General features: G+C 43.6%; 1 protein-coding gene across 2 annotated transcripts in view; it reads left to right on the top strand.

Annotated features, from left to right (window-relative positions):
* Positions 1 to 17,212, top strand: part of LOC145353860 (proto-oncogene tyrosine-protein kinase Src-like) — a 186,635-nt gene extending 169,423 nt beyond the window's left edge. For both annotated transcript variants that reach the window (XM_080204761.1, XM_080204760.1), the window contains 3 exons: positions 2,753 to 2,906; positions 7,318 to 7,449; positions 13,874 to 17,212. In XM_080204761.1, coding sequence (XP_080060887.1) covers positions 2,753 to 2,906; positions 7,318 to 7,449; positions 13,874 to 14,082 — 495 coding nt within the window. In that variant the 3' untranslated portion in view covers positions 14,083 to 17,212. The remainder of the gene's footprint in view (positions 1 to 2,752; positions 2,907 to 7,317; positions 7,450 to 13,873) is intronic.
* Positions 17,213 to 24,219: the final 7,007 nt, after the last annotated feature.

Below are 24,219 nucleotides of genomic sequence, written 5' to 3'. Positions count from 1 at the left end.
TAAAACTGAGGCAGGCAGGGAGGGAAAGAAAAGGAAGAAAGTCCTGCACTCTGGGTCTCACTGCCTTATGGAACATCCCACCCATCTGCCTAAAGATTGTGAATTGGCCTATCCAGTCTAGTCAAAGACCCATGGCAGAAACTTAGGAACCTGGGTAAACATCATCCTTGAGTGGAGGGACAGCCAAAGGCAATGGCAAGTTGGGAGCATTCTCGTCCCTGAGTCTCGAGATTCAAATCCCAGTCCAGGGCTTGAACACAAGAATCGAGGCTGATACGCCAGTGCAGTTGTTGTTCTATCTTCACACCCATAGTGTTTCCTGTTACCCTTTGGGGAATGGGGGGGGAAGTGGTGGAAGGATTTCCGAGCTGATTATCAACCCATTGAACTGCGTTGAATGTTCCTCCTCCAATATACCACAGAATGACATTGCTGCCCATCATCACAACGCCATCAAAATGTTGGGTGTAGTTACCAAGGAATCTCTAAAATGGAACAAAAATATCAGTTCTATTGTGAGTCAAGCTAACAGCCATCATTCATGCTTCAGAAATTGAAAAACCATTCTCTCTCATTTGCAACCATTTTCACATATTTAATTGGCCCTCTATTGGAATATAGGATGCCTGTGTGGTTCAGTGGAATCACAAAACAGCAGTGTCAAGCCATTTGGATATCTAATGTCGGCTGTTTATCTCGAAGTGCAGCTAAGTGGTGAAGGGTTTTCCAGGGGGAGACATCAGATGAGTTCAGGTGGAAAGAAAATATGGCCAGACCGATCCGTAACGCTTGTTGAAGATCAGAGAAATCATGGGGGTGATTATTCCAGCCTGCTGTGCTGTTCAGCCTGTGAATGGAGGGGGGAGAGGGAAGGGGAGTAGGGGAGGAGGAAATCAGAGGGGGGGAGGGGGAATGGGAGGGGGGAGGGGGAGAGGAGGAAGGGTGGAGGGGGAGGGGGAGATGGGGAGGGGGAGAGGGGTGGTCAGTGATGCTGGTGGGGACGGCGGGGGAATCAGGAGATCGGGACTGCCTGGGGCAGGGGAATCGAGCTGGAGGGGAGTTGGGTGTCGGGACGGGCCCGGAGATGTCTGGGAAGCCAGTGATCTGGTGGCGGAGGGTGTCTGCGACCAGCGATGGAGGGTTGCTGTGCTGGCTAGTGATCAGGAAGCCAGCAGTGTGGGGCTACTGCGTGTGTGCCGATCTTGACATTCTGACAGATCGGCACATACGCAATGGCCCGCTTGGAGCAATGCTGCCGGGGAAAGAGGGGGCATATCGTGTTGAGATGGAGGATGAGCCATGATCATATTGAATGGTGGAGCAGGCTCGATGGGCTGAATGGCCAACTACTCCTGTTTCCTACGTTTCTATGCTTGATATTTGCATCCATTACAGTTAACTACAGCTGTGTGTGAGATGAACCAAATCATTCCAAAAATAAAGTGGTATCCTCTTCTGTAACTGGGTTTGAGTCAATCTAAGGAAGAGGATCCCAAGTTGCCTCTTGGCATTAATTAAAAATAGGATACAGACTTTTCTTCAATGTTTTCTATAAACAGTCACTCTTTCGACCATTTGGATTGGTGGCAGGTAGTCGTGGCTCGTGGAATAAGGCAGACAGTGCAGGCTTCTTGGTCTGTATGAGCTGCAGGATTTACCAACTAACAGATTGGTGGGGAGATCATAACTGTCATGTTTTCTGAAATAAATGGACTTGAGCCACTTTGGGATTTCAAAGGGGAAAGCTGCCCTTAGATTCACCAACGGGCATTAATAGAATCAGCAAGTTGGGAACTTGGAAGCAGAAGTGTCACATTTATCCAGTAAATACTGCTATTCAAAGGGTGATATGAGACGCATTAAGGTACGGCAGAGCCCAGCTTTGTTTATGGTTTAATCAATTGCCCGTAAGTGCTAAATATACTCTCATAAACTGTGGAGCTATAAAACGTTTGTTCTCCAGCCCTGCAGTTATGCTAATACTGAGATGCACTTGTACAAGGATCATAACAATAATACACAAAATATTCCTGAGAAGAAGAGACGGAATAAATAGCTCAGCAAAAGGCCAGTTAGTTCCTTTTTTTTTGTTGCTATGCACTCGAAGCAGGAGGTATTTCTTCGCATCAGCAAATCATTCTGCCTCCTCCATCAAAGCTGGAATTATTTAATATGTTTGCCAAAAATGATTGCTGTTTTCCAATGCCTGCCCCATGCTAAATGTACCCCAAGGATGCCTTCACTTCCACCTCCCACTTTAATCACTTGCTGGTCACAAGATTTTTCTTGTTGCTGCTCATTGTCTAAAACAAAGATATGCACAGCAATTGATTGTTTACTAAACTTCAGACCATGAACTGCACACGTTTCCCGATATGTTTTGAAATCTTGTCACCCAAAATGTGATAGCAATTCTTCTTTTTGCACATCGATACACAGATTTGTTTTGTATCAGACTTTTCATTTTGTGTCCCCAGTGAGGGAGGGACTCTTGGTCCGCTGAGGGAGGGACTCTTGGTCCAGTGAGGGAGGGACTCTTGGTCCAGTGAGGGAGGGACTCTTGGTCCAGTGAGGGAGGTACACTTGGTCCAGTGAGGGAAGGACATTTGGTTTATGTGTTTCAGGTCTTGGAGCACCACAGTAGTTGCCACCTCTCTGGGACATTGGAAGCGACACCAGAAAGCAAACACAAATTTGATTCCCTTCCATTTTCTGTGTTGAATTAAATGCTGCATTGCTCCTTACTTTACAGATCGCAGCTGGCATGGCGTATGTAGAAAGGATGAATTACGTTCACAGAGACCTACGAGCAGCTAACATTCTCGTGGGTGAAAGCCTGGTGTGTAAGGTGGCTGACTTTGGCCTGGCTCGATTAATTGAAGACAATGAATACACAGCTCGGCAAGGTTCGTGCCAGATGATTAAAAGTTGGTGTAATTGAAAGGTCCCATCAGGATCATATACTGAGTTCGTTGTTTAGGATGATTATTGATGTAACAAGGATTGGGCATTCCCGCTTTGAGACATTCAAACTCAGTTACGAACATCCCGAATGTTGACACGTATAATAATACATGGGACTGGATTCTCCGGCTTCACTTGTGGCTGGGATTCTCCGGTCCCCCTGCAGTAAATGGAGATTTGGCTGAGCCCCCAATTCTCTGCTCTCCCTGGCAGGGACGTGAATGGCTGGAGAATTCCAGCCTTGATATTTCATTGATCTTGGCTTTCAATCCCACCACCGCCCCCCCCCCGCCCCAAAAAACCCCTAAGAATATGAATTTTCCATTGCTCAGATGTGCTGCTTGGGATCATAGAAGAGTGCAGAAGGAGGCCATTCAGCCCTTCGAGCCTGCCCTGACAAAAATCCCCCCCACTTCCGAGCCCTATGGCTGTAACCCAATGTATTTACCCTGCTAATCTCCCTGACAGCCCTGTTGTTGTCAGTGCAGGCTTGATGGGCTGAATGTCCTCCTTCTGCATGGTAGGGATTCTATGGTCAGGAAGGTGGTCAGGAAGGCGAATGGGATGCTGGCCTTCATAGCGAGGGGGATTGAATATAAAAGTAGGGAGGTCTTGCTGCAGCTGTATAGGGCATTGGTGAGGCCGCAGCTGGAGTACTGTGTGCAGTTTTGGGCGCCGCACCTGCGCAAAGATATTTTGGCCTTGGAGGGAGTGCAGAGGAGGTTTACTAGGCTGATACCGGAGTTGAGGGGGTTGAGCTATGAGGAGAGGCTGAATAAACTAGGCTTGTACTCGTTAGAGTTTAGAAGAATGAGGGGAGATCTCATTGAGACGTATAAGATGATGAATGGGATGGATAGGATAGAGGTGGAAAGACTCTTCCCGCTCAAAAAAGACAGTAGGACTAGGGGGCACAGCCTCAAGATAAAGGGGGGGCAGTTTAGAACGGAGTTGAGGAGGAACTTCTTCACTCAAAGGGTGGTGAATCTCTGGAATTCTCTGCCCGTTGAAGTGGTGGAGGCTGCCTCGCTAAATATTTTTAAGAAGCGGGTTGATGGGTTTTTGATAAGAGAGGGGATTAAGGGTTATGGGAGAGGGCGGGAAAGTGGAACTGAGCCACGACAGATCAGCCATGATCTTATTGAATGGCGGGGCAGGCTCGAAGGGCCAGATGGCCTACTCCTGCTCCTATTTCTTATGTTCTTATGTTCTTATGATGATTCTGTGACACTAAGGGGCAATTTAGCATGGCCGACCAACCTAACCCGCATCTCTTTGGGCTGTGGGAGGAAATTGGAGCACCTGGAGGAAACCCAGGCAGACATGGGGAGAATGTGCAAACCCCATACAGTCGAGGCCGGAGTCAAACCCAGGTCCCTGGCGCTACGAGACAGCAATGCTAACCACTGTGGCATTCTTAAATGAGATTCTCAATTTATTACTGATGATAAGCAAGATTGTTCTTTGGACTTGCCCATATCCACGTGTTTGAGGCTATGAGGTAAGCTCATGTATAGGATCAGAAAGAGGAAAACTCTCACTTGTTCCAGGGATCTGGCTGGGATTCGAACTCTGACCGCCCCCCCCCCCCCACAAGAGGTTTAAACCAGTCTTGCCCCATATTGCTTTCTTTCTCTCAGTTTCCCCCTCTGTTCTTTCTTTCTGTTGCGATTTTTCGAGTGCTCTGTGCTTAATCGGATTTGGTTGGTTGATATGCCAGATGGAGAAGCTGAATTTTTATTCCCATTCACCTCGAGGCACTAAACTAGATAAAGTCACACATTGCTTCAAGCCACAATTTCGTCTTGTTCCAATGACCTGATCTTTATCAAGATTTCACTACGTAAAATGAAATGAATTATTAAAAACCTGTGGATTCTGCAACTATATTTCACATAAGCTCAAATAATCTCTCCAAAAAAAATGATAGCAATTGTCGGGAAAAAAAATCAAATTGCGTTGTATGAACCAACGTAAAAATGCTGGTCTCCATTTAAGGATGATAAATCATTGATACAAAGTATACATTGAGAGTCTGAACAGTATATTGTAGAATTTCTTTCTTCCCAGCTTTGGTGTTCACGAACCTTCGTATTTGAACCTTGTGCCCTATTCCAAAGTCTATATATCCAGCCAATAAAAACTGATTCCAAAATGGGCCCAATCTCAAATAAAAAAAGTTAGCTGCATTCTTCTTTCTTGCAACATATCAACTAGATAGTCAACATCTTTTCCCAAACTTAGGGGAATCTAAAACTAGAGGGCATAGGTTTGAAGCGTTCGGCTGTTACTGAAAGGATGGTGGTTCGATCTGACTCAGGGACAACATGCAGTTGTCTTTTCGGCCGGCACCGTGGCACAGTGGTTAGCACTATTGCCTCACAGCTCCAAGGACCTGGGTTCGATTCCTGGCATGGGTCGCTCTCTGTGTGGCGTTTGCATGTTCTCCCCATGTTTGCGTGGGTTTCCTCCAGGTGCTCTGGTTTTCTTCCATAGTCCAAAGATGTGTGGGTTAGTTTGGTTGGGCATGCTAAATTAACCCTTAGTCTGCTGGGATGTGATAAGCTAGCGGGATTAGCAGAATAGTTAAGCGGGGTGGAACCTGGGTGGGATTGGTGTCGGTGCAAACTCGATGGGCTGAATGGCCTCCTTCTGCACTTTAGGAGTTCTATGAGAAATACAAAAGTGTTCAGAGGGGCAATTTTTTCACACAGAGGGTGGAGAGTGTCTGGAACAAGCTGCCAGAGGCAGTAGTGGAGATGGGTACAATTTTACCTTTTAAAAAGCATTTAAGCAGTTACATGGGTAAAATGGATATAGAGGGACATGGACCGAACATAGGCAATTGGGAATAGCTTAGTGGTAAAAACTGGGAGCCATGGACACGAAGGGCACATTTCCATACTGTAAACCTTTATGACTATATCAGCAGTTAACCCTATAGGTGATGCTCAAACAAGACAAAATAAATATTCTGCAAATAGGTTACCTGTTTTGGGGACTGCAGGTTGACTATCTCTAAGCTAGAAGATCATGGATTTGAATGCTGACCTAGTATCATAGAATCATACAACCCAGAAGGGCCCCTTCAGCCCATCAAGTCTGCTCTAACATGCAGGAAACATCTGACCTCCCACGTAATCCCATTTACCAGCATTTGGCCCAAAACCTTGAATGTTTTGATGTGCCAAGTGCTCATCCAGGTACTTCTTAAAGGAAGATAGGCAACCTGCTTCTACCAGCCTCCCAGGCAGTGCATTCCAGACTGTCACCACCCTCTGGGTAAAAAAGCTTTTCCTCACACCTCCCCCGCACCACCCCCCCCAACCTGTGCCCCTCACCTTGAACCTCTATCCCCTTGTGACTGACCCTTCAACCAAGGGGAAAAGCTGTTCCCTATCTGTCTATGTCCTTTATAATCTCGTACACCTCAGTCAGATCACCCCTTAATCTTCTCTGCTCCAACAAAAACAATAAGAAGTCTCAGGTTACACCAGGTTAAAGTCCAGCTGGTTTATTTGGTCGCAGGTGCCACTAGCTTTCGGGGCTTTTCCCCTTCGTCAGGTGAGTGGGGTGTTCTGATCACAAACACAACATATAAAGGCACACGCTCAGTTTGCAGAATACTGATTAGAATGCGAGTCTTTACAGATATTCAAGTCTTAAAAGTGCAGACAATGTGAGTGGAGATAGCATTAAGCATAGGTTAAAGAGATGTGTAATGTCTTCAGACAGGACAATAATTGAGATGTTGCAAGCCCAGGCTAGTTATGGGGTTACAAATAGTGTGACATGAACCCAAGATCCCGGTTGTGGCCATCCTCACGTGCGCAGAACTTGGCAATCAGTTTCTGCTCAGCGACTCCGTGCTGTCGTGTGTCGTGAAGGCCGCCTTGGAGAACGTTTACCCGAGGATGGCGCTTCCTACTAAATAAACCTTTTGGACTTTAACCTGGTGTTGCGAGATTTCTTACTGTGTTTACCCCAGTCCAACACCAGCATCTCCACATCATGACCAACAAAACCTATCCAACCTCTCTTCACAACTCAAGTGCTCCATCCCAGGCAACACCTTGGTGAATGTCCTCTGTGCCCCCTCCAGTGCAAACACATCCTTACTCTCATGTGGCGACCAGAACTGCACATAGGCATCCAGCTGTAGCCTCACCAAAGTTGAGGATATTAGTTAACATGTTGTAATGAGGAGTGCTGGATTTCCAAGGTGCTGTCCTTTGGATCAAATGTTAAATCAACACCTGTCTTGTCAATTTCAGCTAGACGTGGAATACCATATTGAAAATACAGGTGCGTTTCCAATCATTATCTTTATTCATTTGGTTTTATTTGATGCAGGTGCAAAATTCCCAATCAAGTGGACAGCCCCGGAAGCTGCGTTGTACGGGCGTTTTACCATAAAATCAGATGTGTGGTCATTTGGAATTCTCATGACTGAACTTGCTACAAAGGGAAGAGTGCCATATCCAGGTAAATTCCAAATTCCAGAATTGTTTACTTGCTTTTTCACACGATAATCTTGAAAGCAGTGCCTATTTAATTGGCTCTGATGATAAGTCGCCACAGACTGCTCTCCCCTTAACGGAGGAGAGCTGACTGATGGTGATTTAACCTGAGGATCAACACACCTCAGGTAAGGGGCAAGGTTGAGAAGGTGGGGGCCTTTGTCAATAACCTCAGCCGGTATGAGAATTGAACCCGTTCTGTTGATGTTGCTCTGCATCACAAACCCAACTGTCCAGCCAACTGAGCTAGTGCTCACAAACAGAAAATGTTGGAAAATCTCAACAGGTCTGATGGCATCTGTGCAGAGAGAATAGAGCCATTCTTTTGAGTCTAGATGAGCTAATGTTACTTGCTTGGTACAGACAGTTGCCTATGCTAAGTATGGATGGTGATGGATCTATATCTCCATAGAATGCTATCCACTAAACCCACTGGATAGAGCCAACTCAACAAAATAGCAGAACAGCAATGACATCTGGACTGATTTGTATTGCTTATACCATGGCTCTGGCCAAAACATTTCTGATGTTTATTGGGTTAGCTCACCACAGTTGTGGTTGGCAACCAGGGACCTGAATTTTACCAATCCCTGGGTAGTGTGAAGAAATGTTGGGAGCTGGTAAACCAGCGAAACGCTGTGTTGGAATGGCTCCCCTACAGTGTCCTACTGCCAGGGTGCTTTCAAAGTGGTTGTCAGAAGTCAGGTTAATTTGCATAATCAGGTGCTATATTAATGCCGCACTGGCATTGTGCTGATGGCAGAGCTGTTCCTTGTCACATGGGCAAGTCACCAGTTTTATGGAAATGGGGGTGTGGGAGGGCATCAGACTCCAGGGGTCAAGGTCAGGATTGCAGACCCAAAAGGTAGATCCCACACCCCCCAGTGATTCCCCAGGCACGTTTGCCCTCTGCCTCACCATCCTTGGCTCCTTAAATTTTAACTTTTTTGCTGCCCTGATCAAGTGCGCTTCCATTTTGACACACTCCTGAGGTCCCCGACCTGCCTCAGCAGCGCCCACCAATTGTAGTGAGTCTGTTTGGGCTTCAGAGCTGATGGCTCTGTGATTGGGCCTGCAGTATCAGGAGCTCGCCAGCGAGCCTGCGGGTTGCCCATAGCAAAATCACCAAGCTGCTGGAAAGTGTCGGTTTGGACCCACTTTTCAGTCTGTGGAAAGGTCCTGAAATCCATGCTAAAGTTCATTGCACAGAGCTACAATTGGAATGAATTGGGTGGCACGGTGGTTAGCATTGCTGTCTCACAGATTTGATTATTACTGTCACGTGTATTAGTATACAGTGAAAAGTATTGTTCCTTGCATGCTATACAGAGCATACTGTACATAGGGAAGATAGCAAGAGAGTGCAGAATGCACTGTTACAGTAATAGCTAGGGTGCAGACAAAGATCAACTTAGTGTGAGGTGCGTCCATTCAAAAGTCCGATGGCAGCAGGGAAGAAGCTGTTCTTGAGTTGGTTGGTGCGTGACCTCAGACTTTTGTATCTTTTTGCCGATGGAAGAAGGTGGAAGAGAGATTGTCCGGGATATGTGGAGTCCTCGATTATGTTGGCTGCTTTGCCAAGGCAGTGGGAAGTGTAGACAGAATCAATGGATGGGAGGCTGGTTTGTGTGACGGATTGGGCTACATTCACGACCTTTTGTAGTTCCTTGCGGTCTTGGGCAGAGCAGGAGCCACACCAAGCTGTGATACAACCAGAAAGAATGCTTTCTATGGTGCATCTGTAAAAGTTGGTGAGAGTCGTAGCTGACATGCCAAATTTCCTTTAGTTTTCTGAGAAGGTAAAGGCGTTGGTGGGCTTTCTTAACTGTAGTGTCTGCATGTGGGGACCAGGGCAGGTTATTGGTGATCCAGTCACCCAAAAACTTGAAGCTTTCAACCATTCCTACTTCATCCGCATTGACGTGTCAAGGACCGGGGTTCAATTTTGGCCCCAGATGACTGCCTATTTGGAGTTTGTACATTCTCCCCATACGTGTGGGTTTCCTGCGAGTACTCTGATTTCCTCTCAAACTCTGAAGATATGCAGGCTATGTGGATTGGCCGTGCTAATTTGCCTCTTAGTGTCCCCAAAGATGTGTTGGTTAATGGAAATACACCTGGTTACAAGGATGGGGCAGCGTGGCCCTGGGTAAGATGCTCTTTTGGAGAGCCCTGTGCAGATCTGATGGGCCAAATGGCCTCCTTCTGCATTGTAGGCATTCTATGAGTTCCTGAGCTCGGGAAAGGAGATGTTAGTCTCTGTTTGAGTTCCCAGTCTGGATTGTTACACAGTGACCCCTGCTGGTGCACATTTGTGTGGCTTCTGGCTGTGAGCTGCATTCCAATTGTCTCTCCTGCTAAGGTCAAATGAGCAATGACATAGTGCTCGTAATCAACTCGTCACCCGTGCAGTGATACTCCAGCATTTTACTAATGGATAGAAAACAGAGTGCAGTTTGTGGTAGTAGGTGGAATATTACTTGGGGAAAAATATTTGTTTTTTTTAAAAAATATTTTGGCTGCAATTTAAAACATGCACCGACCAAAATACAAAAAAGTTGGACAAGGAAAGACTAGCCGATCCATCGGGCCTGCCCCACACGGTAACCATGAATTGAGCATTATGACTCACAGCTGACACACCCTCCTGCAACCATGTCACACACTCTGGTCTGAGTCGCTCTGAATTGTGTTGTGTTCACATGAGAGTCTGCACATATTGAGCAGTAATGGTCAAAGCCCATTGCTGTGCAATCTTCATTCAGGTTCGAGGGGCCTGTGAAAGCACGTGAATGAAAGAAGAGTTATCCTGAATTACTCTCTCATGTATCTTTGCAGTCAGTGGTTTTCAGTTCCATTCTTTTTATTATCATAGAATCTCTCCAGTGCAGAAAAGGCCATTCGGCCCATCGAGTCTGCACCGACCACAGCCCCGCCCAGGCCCTATTCCCGTAACCCTATGTATTTACCCATCTAATCTCCCTGACACTAAGGGTCAATTTAGCCAATCAACCTAACCCGCACATCTTTGGAGTGTGGGAGGAAACCAGATGAAACCCATACAGACACAGGGAGAATGTGCAAACTCCACACAGACAATGACCCAAGGCCACAATTGAACCCCAATCCCTGGCACTGCGAGGCAACAGTGCTAATCACTGTGCCAGCCCTGTTGCTGTTAACATTAATACACATTTTATGGCATCACATATGTTCCCGGCAATAAATCTGAAGAAGTAACATTGTCATTAAAGGGAATGAACGTGTGAGTCATTCCACTCCTGGATGCTGGGCAGACTGCTTGCATAGATTAAGTCCAAGATGTTTCCCATTTGCAGTCCACATCAATCTGAGTCATTGTGAACAATCTGTGGCCAGAACCTGACCTCTCCCAACAGCCTTCTCACACCAGCAACACGAATGCATTTTTACTGTGTCAATAGCCATATGAATCAAGAATGTGATTCACAGAAGATTCCTGAGGGAAGGAATGGGACCAGTGGTTTTACCTGGGCTTACAGTTGGTGAAATAAATAAAGATCCATCATCCTCTTCAAGTCAGCATGTTATGGATGGAATCTTTTGCTGGTGGTGAGCTTGGAAGTAATTAGGCATACCTGGCATGGCAGCACAGTGGTTCGCACTGCTACCTCAGAGTGCTTGGGACCCGGGTTTGGTTCCTAGCTTGGATCACTGTCCACACTTTCTCCCCATATCTTTCGGACTGGGGGAGGAAACCCACGCAGTCAAATGGGGAGATCATGGTTGGGCTGCATCTCAACCATAAAGCACCTTTGGGGTAACATTATTTGGGGTTGTTTTCGTTAGAAAGAAGGCGGCTAAGAGGGGACCTTATTGAAACATATAAGATGATTAGAGGTTTAGATAGGGTGGACAGTGATAGCCTTTTTCCTCGGATGGAGAAAGCTAGCACGAGGGGGCATAGCTTTAAATTAAGGGATGGTAGATATAGGACGGATGTCAGAAGTAGGTTCTTTACCCAGAGGGTGGTGAGGGATTGGAATGCCCTGCCTGCTGCAGTTGTAGATGCACCTAGTTTGGGGGTGTTTAAGAGATCCGTGGATAGGTTTATGGATGGAAAGGGATTGGTTTAGGTTAGAGGGTCATTGCTTTTTTAATTGGTCGGCGCAACATCGTGGACTGAAGGGCCTGTTCTGCGCTGTAATATTCTATGTTCTATGTTCTATTAGAGCACAAGTGACTTGCTCACTGCTCCTCTACGCTCCATAATGACTTGGTGTTATTTGCTGTCAGTGCCCAATTTTCTCTGCATTTGTAATCTGAGTTCCCTGCTAACTGCTTCAACCCGAAATTGTTGCCTTGTTTCATAGCTGACCAAAAGTAATCTTTTAGTTGAGATAAGTTGAATGAATGGAAGAATATAATTATTGTTAAGTTGCTGATGCAAATTTGCACTTATGAATTTCCAGTTTATGGTTAAAAATAATAGGTGGGATTTTCACCACCTGCACCCCACACACACACACACACACAGACACACACACATAAACACACACAAAGCATGTTTTATGGTGACAGAGGTGGCCTGCCATTGGCCAATGGCACGTTCTTCCAGTCCCTTTGCTGTCAGAGGGGTTTTCCAATGTTCACACCCACGCTCGGGGCATCATCATTAGCGGGACTGGTAAATCTTGCCGGCGGGAACAGCTGGAAAATCTCACCCAATGTTCTTCTCGCATCTCTCACGGTATCGCAAAGCGCTTCATATGCAATTACATATTATTTTGAAAAGCCGTCACCGTTATTTGGATAAACCCAGCAGACTTTTGGCATACAGTTGAATTTCCTAGTTACACAGCTGACTGTAAAGTGGTCCCATGTCTTCCTTCTCCAGTCACTGGGTGAAATTTGAACTTCACTTCTTCTCCTTGCAGGTAGCCTGAGCAGTGAAGCATGTGATTCACATCAGTTTTGGATCAACCTGTGATGGACATCTTCTGTTTATTTTATGAATGAAACAAAACTAAGCACTTTGATGGGCTGGTTATTTAATAATGGGCACTGAACTGAATCTGGCCAGGCATTGCATACAAACACTGCAATCAGTTCAGATAAATCATGGTGATTCAAGGTGAATGCAGCCCGTATTGAAGGGCAGGGGAGTTGTGGTTTTGAGTTTCCTTAGGGCTGCGTGAATGAATTATAAAACAATACGCAGCACAGTGGTTAGCACTGCTGCCTGATAGTGCCAGGGACCTGGGTTCAATTCCGGCCTTGAGTCACTGCCTCTGTGGAGTTTGCATATTCTCCCCATGTCTGTGTGGGTTTTCTCCAGGTGCGCCGTTTACCTCTCACATTTCAAAGATGTGCAGGTTAGGTTGCTTGGCCATGCTAAATTGTCCATTAGTGTCAGGGGGCTTAGCAAGGTAAATACATGGAGTTACAGGGATAGGACCTGGGTAGGATTGTTTTTGGTTCAGTCTTGATGGCCTGAATGGCCTCCTTCTACATAAGAACATAAGAAATAGGAGCAGGAGTAGGCCATCTAGCCCTTCGAGCCTGCCCCGCCATTCAATAAGATCATGGCTGATCTGTCGTGGCTCAGTTCCACATTCCCGCCCTCTCCCCATAACCCTTAATCCCCTCGCTTATCAAAAACCCATCAACCCGCGTCTTAAAAATATTTAGCGAGGCAGCCTCCACCACTTCAACGGGCAGAGAATTCCAGAGATTCACCACCCTTTGAGTGAAGAAGTTCCTCCTCAACTCCGTTCTAAACCGCCCTCCCTTTATCTTGAGGCTGTGCCCCCTAGTCCTACTGTCCTTTGAGCAGGAAGAGTCTCTCCACCTCTATCCTATCCATCCCATTCATCATCTTATACGTCTCAATGAGATCTCCCCTCAACACTGTGGCTGTTCCAAGATTCTATGAATACTCAAGCCTTACATAGAATAGAACCCCTACAGTGCACAAGGAGGCCATTCAGCCCATCAAGTCTGCACTGACAACAATCCCACCCAGGCCCTATCCCCAAAACCGCACATACTTACTTTGCTAATCCCTCTAACATACAGATCCTGGGACACTAAGGGGCAATTTGACATGGTCATTCAGCCTAACCTGCATATCTTTGTGACTGTGGTAGGAAAGCAGAGCACCCAAAGGAAACCCACACAGACACAGGGAGAATGTGCAAACTCCACACAGACCCAAGCCGGGAATTGAACCCAGATTCTTGGAGCTGTGTGGCAGCATTGCTAACCATTGTGCCACCATGCCATCCAGAGTCTTGTTCAAAGCAAGCTCATGTAACTATTGTTCTTCCCTCTGAAGACAGATTATTTCCCAATAGCAAAGTCCTCGATTCTTGAACTCTCCATTCTTAATACTTTGTTTTGATTGGCAGGAATGGTGAACCGGGAGGTGCTGGACCAGGTGGAACGTGGTTATCGAATGCCGTGCCCGCCTGAATGTCCCGACTCTCTTCATGAGCTCATGCTTCATTGTTGGAAGAAGGAGCCAGAAGAGAGGCCGACCTTTGAGTATCTGCAGTCCTTCCTAGAAGATTACTTCACTTCCACGGAACCTCAGTACCAGCCTGGCGAAAACCTATAGGTCCAGCCAATACAGGCGACCTCAGAGACATTGTGGGGCTGTCGAATGCAGAAGTATGCTCGGCCTAGCTGCACGCAGTCCTTAAGTCTGCTTAATAACTGGAATTCCTGTACACTGTGCACTAACTCATTCCCGCATATTGTTCCACAGATTGTATAGATAATGTTGTTGACGAGGCACTCTAGGTATTTAATTTGCATTTCACCCACCTTTTGTTTGGTAAGATTCCAATGAAAGAGTAATGAAGAGTTTTCTGGTGTAGACGAAGGCAAAACAGTGAGTGAGGAATTCTGCCTCAGTAAATACTCTTCGACCGTGCCCAGAGTTTGACTGTCCCTTCCATACCTTAACAACAAAAGCAAGTCGAAAACAATGCAAGTCTTACCCAGAAGTTATTTTTTTAAGAATTAAGCTTGTAGTTCGAGGAAGTATAATCACCCTACCTAGGATTAAAACGAACCCGAATTATATCTCGTGCATGTGGTGCTAGGTTAGTTCATCTAGAATTTAACAAAGAGAAAAACGTATTTATCTACCATTTACCTTAACTGGAAATTGCAACTGCGTTCAGATACTTTGCACATTTCCGTTTCAATAACTCGTGGTACAATTTGCCATTATTACCATCTGACATTATTTATATTTTAATCCATTTGATATGAATGGCGGAAAATTAATTCTGATCGGTATGGTGGTAAAAACCTGAACCATTTCAGTGTTTTGTGTTTCCCCTGATGTGTATATAATTCTTGGTTCTGATGAGAGGAACTGAAACACTGGTTAAATTGCCATCTTTAATGACTTGATATAGCAATAATGTGAACAAGCAAGAGAAAAGTGGGTTGGTTAATTTCCTCCTGCTAGTATTATTCCAGTTGGCTAATAGAAGGTGACTTTTCCAACAGTGAGATGTATGCCACACTTCACTTTATTGGTCTTGCGTTTAGCCCGTTGTATTTACCTGTCCTCAGGGCTTCCCTCTGGTGGCCACCCTGAATATGAAACAAATTGCCCTGTTTCCCCGGCTGAATTACTGGGTTGCCATTACTTGTGTGTATCCTTGATACACAATTAATGTGACTATACATGTGAGATACTTACAGAGCACTATTGGATAAACTATCCAGCCTCCAGTTATTATTTTGCCTATTTTAAAGCCAAATTGTGTCAAGTTTTGACCACTTGTAATTTCAATGGGTGAATGTTCAAGTTGTGCATTTGTATGAAATTCCTTCGTCTGTGCCACGTGTCTGTGGTTAAATGGAGATATTAGCCACTTTATTTTAAACCAGTTAGACAAGAAATTTTGTCTAAATCAATTAATTAATCAGCACTAATATTTACAGTGGAATTTCGAAGCTATACATTTTTAAATGTTAAACCTTTTCACAGGATCTGTGCACATTGTACTAGAATTGTATATTAAGATTCTGCACCCCCTCCCCTTCTATTTCATGCAGGATGTTCTCACAAATGCTTCCCGAAGTGATGAGGATTGGTTTCTGCTTGTGATTGTCAGTCTCTTGGATAGGCTATGACAACATATTTTTATGATTGCCCACTCACTGCTGTTAAATATGAGGTATGGGGAAAAGGAAGGACAATTAGACGCTATTGGTTTTCGGTACAAAAGATGCATTGGGCTGCGCCACGAAAACAAAGATCTTTTATAACTCAACAATGTAGAGATCAGCTTTACTTCTGTCCCTTTAAGAAATCACCTTTAATTTGTCTGTTACTTGTGTCATGGCATTTATATAAGCAACATCCCTATCATTTTGGATGCTGTGATAATTCAGGAAAAAAAAACATACAAGACCCTAAAACTTCCCAGTAAAAATACTCAGCAGTTTTATAGCGGTAACTACTTGGTTCCTTTTCACTTGGGTTGCATTAAGTTCCTGAATTCCTCTGCCCTTAACTCATGTGAGGGATGATGTGTGCCTCTAGCAGTGATTTTTAACTATTGATGATAAGTTTCTACACCAGTGTCAACGTATTACTTGCATTAATGGCTATCATCTTAAAAATTGAAGATATTTTCAGCAACTTTGGCCGTAGGTTGGGAAGAGCAGACTTTACCCTTAACTCTTTAGGTGTGTGTAATATTCACTTGTTCGGTTGTGCAGCGCTTGAAACGGGATGGATCCGTAGCTGAAATGGAAACCTGAGAAAGGATTGTTCCTATTGAAAATGAAAATTCCAAACTTCTTTAATGTTGTCAACACGTTCACCCATTTCAACTGAGCAATCTTGCCTGTTAACGAGTTGAAAGTGAACACCAGCTTACATGCTTTAATAAGGGTTTAAGTCTGAACAGCACACAGCCACCGAAATGAATAATGCATTTCAAGAGGCTTTTATTCCGTCTTCTGACTGTGAGCGAACATTTAACACTGCATGAGTTTACGTTTTGGGGAAGCGGGTGAGAAATTGTAAAACTGAAAATACTTGTTCGTATTTTCCTGTGAAGTCCTAATGAGTGTGAATAAGCAATTTTGTGCAAAATGAATTTGTTATTTAACAGCCGCAGGCTGTACTTGGCCAATGCCTCCTGCTAGGAATCACAGACCTTTCACTTGCCCTTCCTTCACTGTGAATACAAGACTGTGTCGCATCTCGAGGAGGTGTACAGAATAAAGCCAGAGTGCGAGGAGAAGGAATGATAATGTTTAAAATGATTGGGGGTGGAACATTCTTCCTTTATTAAAAAAAAATTGGGGGAAGAATCTGTTGGGCAAATTAATATAAAGACACTGGAGTCAAGGAGTGGAATGGTTTCAATTTGTCCATTGTATATAATATACAGTATTACAAGATTTTAGGTTAACAATATACTGTTCAAGTTTTAAAATTCAGGCTGGGTGAACCAACAAAAAAGCTAGCAGACTGATAATTTTAATAATTTCTTTCCTTTGAATCTCTGATTTTTCTATTGCCAAATTATATACTGAAATACCATTTTTTTGTTTCATTTTAAAAAGAATGAAACTGTGTACAAAATGGTTTGGTTACTGTGGTACTTCTGGCATGGTGTACACATTCCCACAGCCTAAGCAGAGAATATATTGATTTTTCAGCTCTGGTTTCTGTTAGTTTTTTTTACGAAATCTTTGCATTTTGAAAACCTTAATAAAAGTCACCTTTGTATGTAGTTGCACACCTTTCTGCTGTGTATAAATCTTATGTTCAGAATGGAGTCTTTTTTTTGTAATTTTGTGGATGGGGTTGTTGGGGGGAGGTGGGGAAAGAAGCTCGTTTTGCAAGTCCATGTTCCTTTTATTGTGCAATTAAACAAAAATGATTAAACTTATCGGTGAGATCACTGCATTTTTCTCCAAACGAACGAAAGCACAAAGTGTTTCTGTACCTGATTGTTGAGATAACTCTTTCCCTGTTGAATTGCAGTTGTGAATGAAATGTTGATTTGTGATTTGATGTGCCACATGTTTGCCATCAGCAGTGCCTGCATCTGTTGTACTGCGTTTACCCGGCCTGAGGAAGATGCGATTTAACTTATGTTTTAAGTTTATTTATTAGTCACAAGTAGGCTTGCATTAACACTACAATGAAGTTATTGTAAAAATCAGCTAGTCGCCACACTTTGGCACCTGTCCGGGTACACTGAGGGAGAATTTAGCATTGCCAATGCACCCTAACTAGCACATTTTTTGGATTGTGGGAGGAAACCCACACAGACACGTGGAAAACATGCAGAATCTGCACAAACAGTGACCCAAACCAGGAATCACACCTGGGTCCCTGGCACTGTGAGACATCAGTGCTAACGACTGTGCCGCTGTGCAGCCCACTTATTGCATCCAAAGAATAAACGGTGGCATCACCACTTTTTAGTTGTTGGAAATTCTTGCCCTTGCCCTTTGCTAAATTAACTGCTCTGAACCAGAATGGCAGCAGAATCTGATAATTGACTTCAGTCCCCTGATTTAGGGAGAAGAAAATTAGGTAGCAGTACCAAGCCTGATGAATACCCAATGTTAAAATCAGAAGTGTGAGCGTGTATGAGCAGAGAGTCCGAAAAACCTGCTGGCCCTTGATTATAAGCTTTTTATGTGAATGATGACTATTTGCACAGGGTAGTGGGAGGTCTTCAATGTTTGTGGAACTCCTCTAGCAAGGAATCAATGCACTCAGGAAGTGAGGACCAAATTAATCATAACTGCTTGCATTTGTACAGTTTTTAATGTACACATATGGGAGGCCACTCAGCCCATCTAGCTTATCCTTGTATAAACAATATGGCTGCATTATTCACTGCATTTAATTGTTTCTTGAATAATTTGATAGTTTGTGTCTCTATTAATCTGTCTGAGAACAGTAAGAAGTCTCACAACACCAGATTAAAGTCCAACAGGTTTGATGAAGGGGCAGCGCTCCGAAACTCATGATTCCAAATAAACCTGTTGGACTTTTACCTGGTGTTGTGAGACTTCTTATTGTGCCCACCCCAGTCCAACACCAGCATCTCCAATTTATGGTTTCTATCTGAGAAATAATTCCAGATGTGCATGAAAAAAAATGCTACCCCACATCAATTCTGACCCTGTTCTTTACCGATTTGTTTTCTCACCCTGCAGCCGTGGTTTAAACTGAAATAGTGCTCAATGTTAACCTTTTCTAACACACTTATTTGTATCTCAATAACATTCCATCCTCTTTTGCGGCTTCCCTCGTCATTCAGTCTCCTGAGTCCAGAGGTTCAAAGTCCTGGGCTCAGTTTTAGAACGCTTTCCTCTGTAACAAGATTACCGGGGATATTTTCCAGTCCCACCAGTCATAAGGACACCTTCCAAATTTTCCCATCCTGCCCATGACAATGCCAGCTGCGGGTGGGTTTGCAAAATTCCACTGCAAGGAGTTAATCGCAACTCCCGAGATCTCAGCACGTAATCTAGGCTAATATTTGAGGGTAGCACTTTAGCATGTATGCGTTTGGTTTGGCTTTTGGCCATGTTCATGTGAATGTAGAAGATTCTATAGCACTCAGAATTCAAAGGAAAGTACCCCAGTGTTCAAACCAACTCTTATTACACAACCGATATCATTGAACAGACACAGATTGAAGGTGCGGGGAGGCAAGTACAGAAGTGATGTTAGGGGTAAGTTTTTCACTCAGAGGGTGGTGAGTGAATGGAATCGGCTGCCGTCAGTGGTGGTGGAGGCGAACTCGCTGGGGTCTTTTAGAAGACTTCTGGATGAGTATATGGAATTTAATGGGATTGGGGGTTATAGATAGGTCTATAGATTGGTAGGCGTTGATGTGATCGGCGCAACTCGTGGGCCGAAGGGCCTGTTTGTGCTGTAGTGTTCTATGTTCTATTAAAGTGGAGCAGCTGATAAACCTCAGAATTGTTACAATGTAGAAGGAGGCTATTCACTCCAATATGTCTGCACTGGCTCATTTCACTCAGTGCTATTCTCCTGCTGCCATCAAACCTTTGAATGGACCCATCTCGCATTAAATTGATCTTTCTCTACACCCTAGCTATGACTGTAACACTACATTCTGCACTCTCTTCTTTCCTTCTCTATGAATGGTAAGCTTTGTATAGCGCGAAAGAAACAATTCACTGTATAATAATACATGTGATAATATAAATCAAATCCAAAATCCTGACTTCTTCCTGTAACCCTGCATGTTGTTCCTTCTTAAATAAATTGATTAAAATGATTAAATTAGTAGGAATTATCTCTTTGTTGTTCCTGCAACCAAGCTGTGGGCAAAGTTAGCTGCCCTGTTTGCCTACATCATACTGGTGACTAAGTTAGTAATTCATGGATTGTGAAGTGATATGGCACATTCTGTGAATCATAGAGGTTTACAGCATGGAAACAGGCCCTTCGGCCCAACTTGTCTATGGCACCCTTTTTCCTTGAAACCCTTAAGCTAATCCCAATTGCCCGCGTTTGGTCCATATCCCTCTATACCCATCTTATCCATGCATGTTGTACAAATCTGGGGCTCCTCCTCTCAAAGAGAAAAGGGAAGAAATACTTTATCTTCAACAAAGAGCCTAATGTGATTTCTTTATTTGCATTGAAGATTTTAAGGGCAATGTTTTGGTAACAATACTGACTGAATGAGCCGATTTGGATCTCTCCTTTGTGTATACAACATGTCTGTGTTACTCTGAATAGTATTTTAAAATTTATTTGGTGCATTGTCATATTGCAGGACTCAGCTTATTTTAGCACAACAACTCTATCTATGTCTTTAAAAATCTGTAACTGTCGCACTATAGATATCATGATATAAATTGCCAAAATAATTTCTTTTGAAATAACTGTCTTTTTCTGCCAGTTCCTTTTGACCCACAATCTGAAGCTTTCCACTTTGCAGAATTCTCACATCAACCTTTAATTGACCTCAGGATTAACAGTGATTAAACTTGGTGACCTTAAAGGGAAAGCCACTTTTAGGTATGGCCTCGATCTTAGCAGCAGAATAATTTATGTTTCATTGCATTGTCTTATCATCTTAAATCAACATCCAATTTACAATGAAAGAATTAATGAAATTTAATATATTTAAGTTTTGTTTGAGTGTTTTAAGAAATTTTATTGCCAACTTCTTACATGTTTGATTTGACTTCTTATTGTCATCTTATTAGTACACAGTGAAAAGTATTGTTTCTTGCGCGCTATACAGACATTAAGAAGGAAAGGAGAGAGTGCTGAATGTGTAAAATGGATTCCACCTTTTTGCAATTTTCACATATCGGAACCCTTGGCTAGTTGGTAGATTTCCTAAACTTTGTTATTCCTCTTGAGATTTTTTGTGCACCTTTATCCAGCTGCAGAGATTGTGTGGAATCACATCAGCTCTTTCCCAACACATTGTAAAAGGTAAGTCACAAGCAAAAGCTAACTTAACATTACATTTGGAAGTTTGTGAACCATAGATTGACAAATGCACGGACTATATTTTGTAAAGAAAAGACGTGCATTGATGTAGCACTTCCCACAATCAGCATTCTGAAAAATCCAGTATTCCATTTTTTTCTCTCTGGATTTAATTTTTTGAAATGACAACTTAAAAATCTTCAAGCAATGTTTTAAGAACTAAATATGTAAAGCTTAAAAAGCATCAGCTGAGTACAAGCAGATTAAATCAAATAATTGTTGTATGTAGAATCATACAGTGCAGAGGGAGGCATTCAATCCATCGTATCTGCACTGAACACAATCCCACGCAGACCTTATCTCCATAACCCCATGCATTTACCTTAGCTAGTTCCCCTAGCACTAAAGGGCAATTTAGCATGGCCAATCCTTCTAACCTGCACATCTTCGGACTGTGGGAAGAAACTGGAGCACCCAGACATGGGAAGACTCCAGACAGTGACCCAAGCTGAGAATCAAACCTGGGTCCCTGGTGCTGGAAGGCAGAAGTGCTAACCATTGTGCCATGAATGCACCAATGTAGTATCTCTCACACGATTATCTTTTATAACAAATTGTTGGGTTTCCAACTGTCGCTACTTCCCAAAATCTTTTCCAACGGTGACTTTTTGTGCTCTGAATATTTTTATAAGAAACAATGACTTGGCTGAACCATGCAGACTGGAATGTTCCTGGGCTCAAGGCTCAGTCTATCACTGTGGCGCAGTGGTTAGCACTGCTGCCTGACAGTGCCAGGGATGCTTGGGTCATTGTGTGGAGTTTGCATATTTTTGTCTGCGTGGGTTTCCTCCACATGCTAGGGTTTCCTCCCAGTCTGAAAGATGTGCTGGTTAGGTGCATTGACCTGAATAGGCACTGGAATGTGGTACCTAGGAGAATTTCACAGTAACTTCATTGCAGTATTAATGTAAGCCTTGTAACTAATAAATAAATGTTATTTATTACTTTATTTATCTAAGTTAGCTAATTCCTTATGAGGTTTTGCTAGAATTGCTACATTTGGATTCAGTGACCTTCAGTTGGTGGAAGGGGGGAAGTAAATTATTCCATTATTCTTAATTGCAGCAAGCATATGTGCATGGACGTTTTGAAGAAGACAGAATCTAGATTTGCTGTATGTCACATATGGACAGAATGGTGAAGAAGGCATTCGGCATGCTTGGTTTCGTTGGTCAGAACATTGAATACAGGAGTTGGGATGTCTTGTTGAAATTGTATAAAACATTGGTAAGGCCACACTTGGAATACTGAGTGCAACTCTAGTCACTCTATTACAGAAAGGATAGTATTAAACTAGAAAGAGTGCAGAAAAGATTTACTAGGATGCTGCCGGGACTTGATGGATTGAATTATAAGGAGATGCTGAATAGACTGGGACTATTTTAATTGGAGTGCAGAAGGCTGAAGGGTGAGCTTACAGAGGTCTGTAAAATAATCAGGGGCATAGACAAGGTAGATAGTCAATATCTTTTCCCAAAGGAAAGGGAGTCTAAAACTAGAGAGCATAGGTTTGAGGTGAGAGGGGAGAGATACAAAAGTATCCAGAGGGGCAATTTTTTCACACAGAGGGTGGTGAGTGTCTGGAACAAGCTGTCAGAGGCAGTAGTAGAGGTGGGTACAATTTTATCTTTTAAAAAGCATTTAGATAGTTACATGGGTACAATGGGTATAGAGGGATATGGACTGAATATGGACAATTGGGATTAGCTTAGGGGGTTTAAAAAAATAAGGGCAGCATGGACAAATTGGACTGAAGGGCCTGTTTCCATGCTGTAAACACCTATGACCTCAATGACTCTATTATGCTCCCACTATGAGTAGTCTATTGCCTGCTGACTATGCTTACTTAAAAATGATCATTTGGGTCAAGGACTAAAGGTGCCTGGTATCTAGGCACCTGAGCCAAGAGTCAATGGCCTTAGGAGGTGAGGGGAGGGGGAGGAGGGGGAATTGGCAAGGAAACAAAATCACTAAAACAAATGGAGAACATTTACAAAGACAACGTGGAAGTGGACTATGCCCACAGACAGACAAATATACAAAATTGTTTATTATCTCTGCTAGAAAACAAGAAATATCCAGGTTTCAGCTTTGGTACCTGTACTATCTTGCAACTGATTGATGCAAATCCCAGCTCCCGCAGTTCCAGAGGGTCATTGAATTCTGTCCTTCAAAATTTTAATGTGTTTTGTCAAAATAAACTGAACCTTATTAATGGTTTTGATTAAGGACATTGCCCATTTTGATTGACCTATTGTGCTGGGACAAATGAACAGTAATATTCATTCATTCAATGTGTGGACATTCTTTATGTAGTGACTGTCATTGGATTTTCCCACCGCGTTCACCCCAAGACCAGAAAATCCCACACGAGATCAATGGACCTTTGCGTGCTCCATGTTCCACCCACTACAATTCCTGTGGGAGGGGGACGGGATGGGAAAATCCGCCCATTTGTCTCAATGTATATATTCCATTATGTTTGGGAATTCTGTGGACAGTGAATAGTTGCACGTGTTTTAGACCATAAGATACTGGAGCAGAATTTTGCTATTTGGCCCACCAGGTTTGCTCTGCATTTCAATCATGGCTGATGTGATTTTCATCTCCATTCTCCTGCAGTCTCCCTGTAACCTTTGATCCCCTTGTTGATCAAGAACCTATCTATCGTTGTCTTAGAGGCACTCAATGACCTGGCCTCCATACCTCTCTGTCACAGTGAGTTCTACAGATTCACCACCCTCTGGCTAAAGAAATTCCTTCTCAACTCAGATTTAAAGGATTTTCCTTTCACTTTAAGGTTGTGCCCTCAAGTTCTAGCCTCTCCTACTAGTGGAAACATCCTCTCCACATCCACTCTATCTAGGTCTCTCAGTATCTACTCAGAGGGGAGTAAGGGCGTGGAATGCCCTGCCTGCAGCAGTTGTGGACTCGCCAACTTTAAGGGTGTTCAAATGGTCAGTGGATAGGCATATGGATAACATTGGAATAGTTTAGGTTAAGGGTCATTTGATTGGTTCCAATGGTCGGTGCAACATCGAGGGCCGAAGGGCCTGTACTGCGCTGTAATGTTCTATGTTCTATTCTGTAAGTTTCAATTAGATTTCCCCCTCACCCTTCTAAACTCCTGAACCGCTCCTCGTATGACAAACTCTTCATTCCTGGGATCATTCTTTTGACATCCTCTGAATCCTGTCCAGCCAACACATAATG

This window comes from Carcharhinus amblyrhynchos, chromosome 16 (genome assembly GCF_965287045.1).
Source record: "Carcharhinus amblyrhynchos chromosome 16, sCarAmb.v2.hapA, whole genome shotgun sequence".
Taxonomy (NCBI): Eukaryota; Metazoa; Chordata; class Chondrichthyes; order Carcharhiniformes; family Carcharhinidae; genus Carcharhinus; species Carcharhinus amblyrhynchos.
Note: the sequence above shows the minus strand (reverse complement) of the source record. Positions and strands in the feature narration are given on the sequence as shown.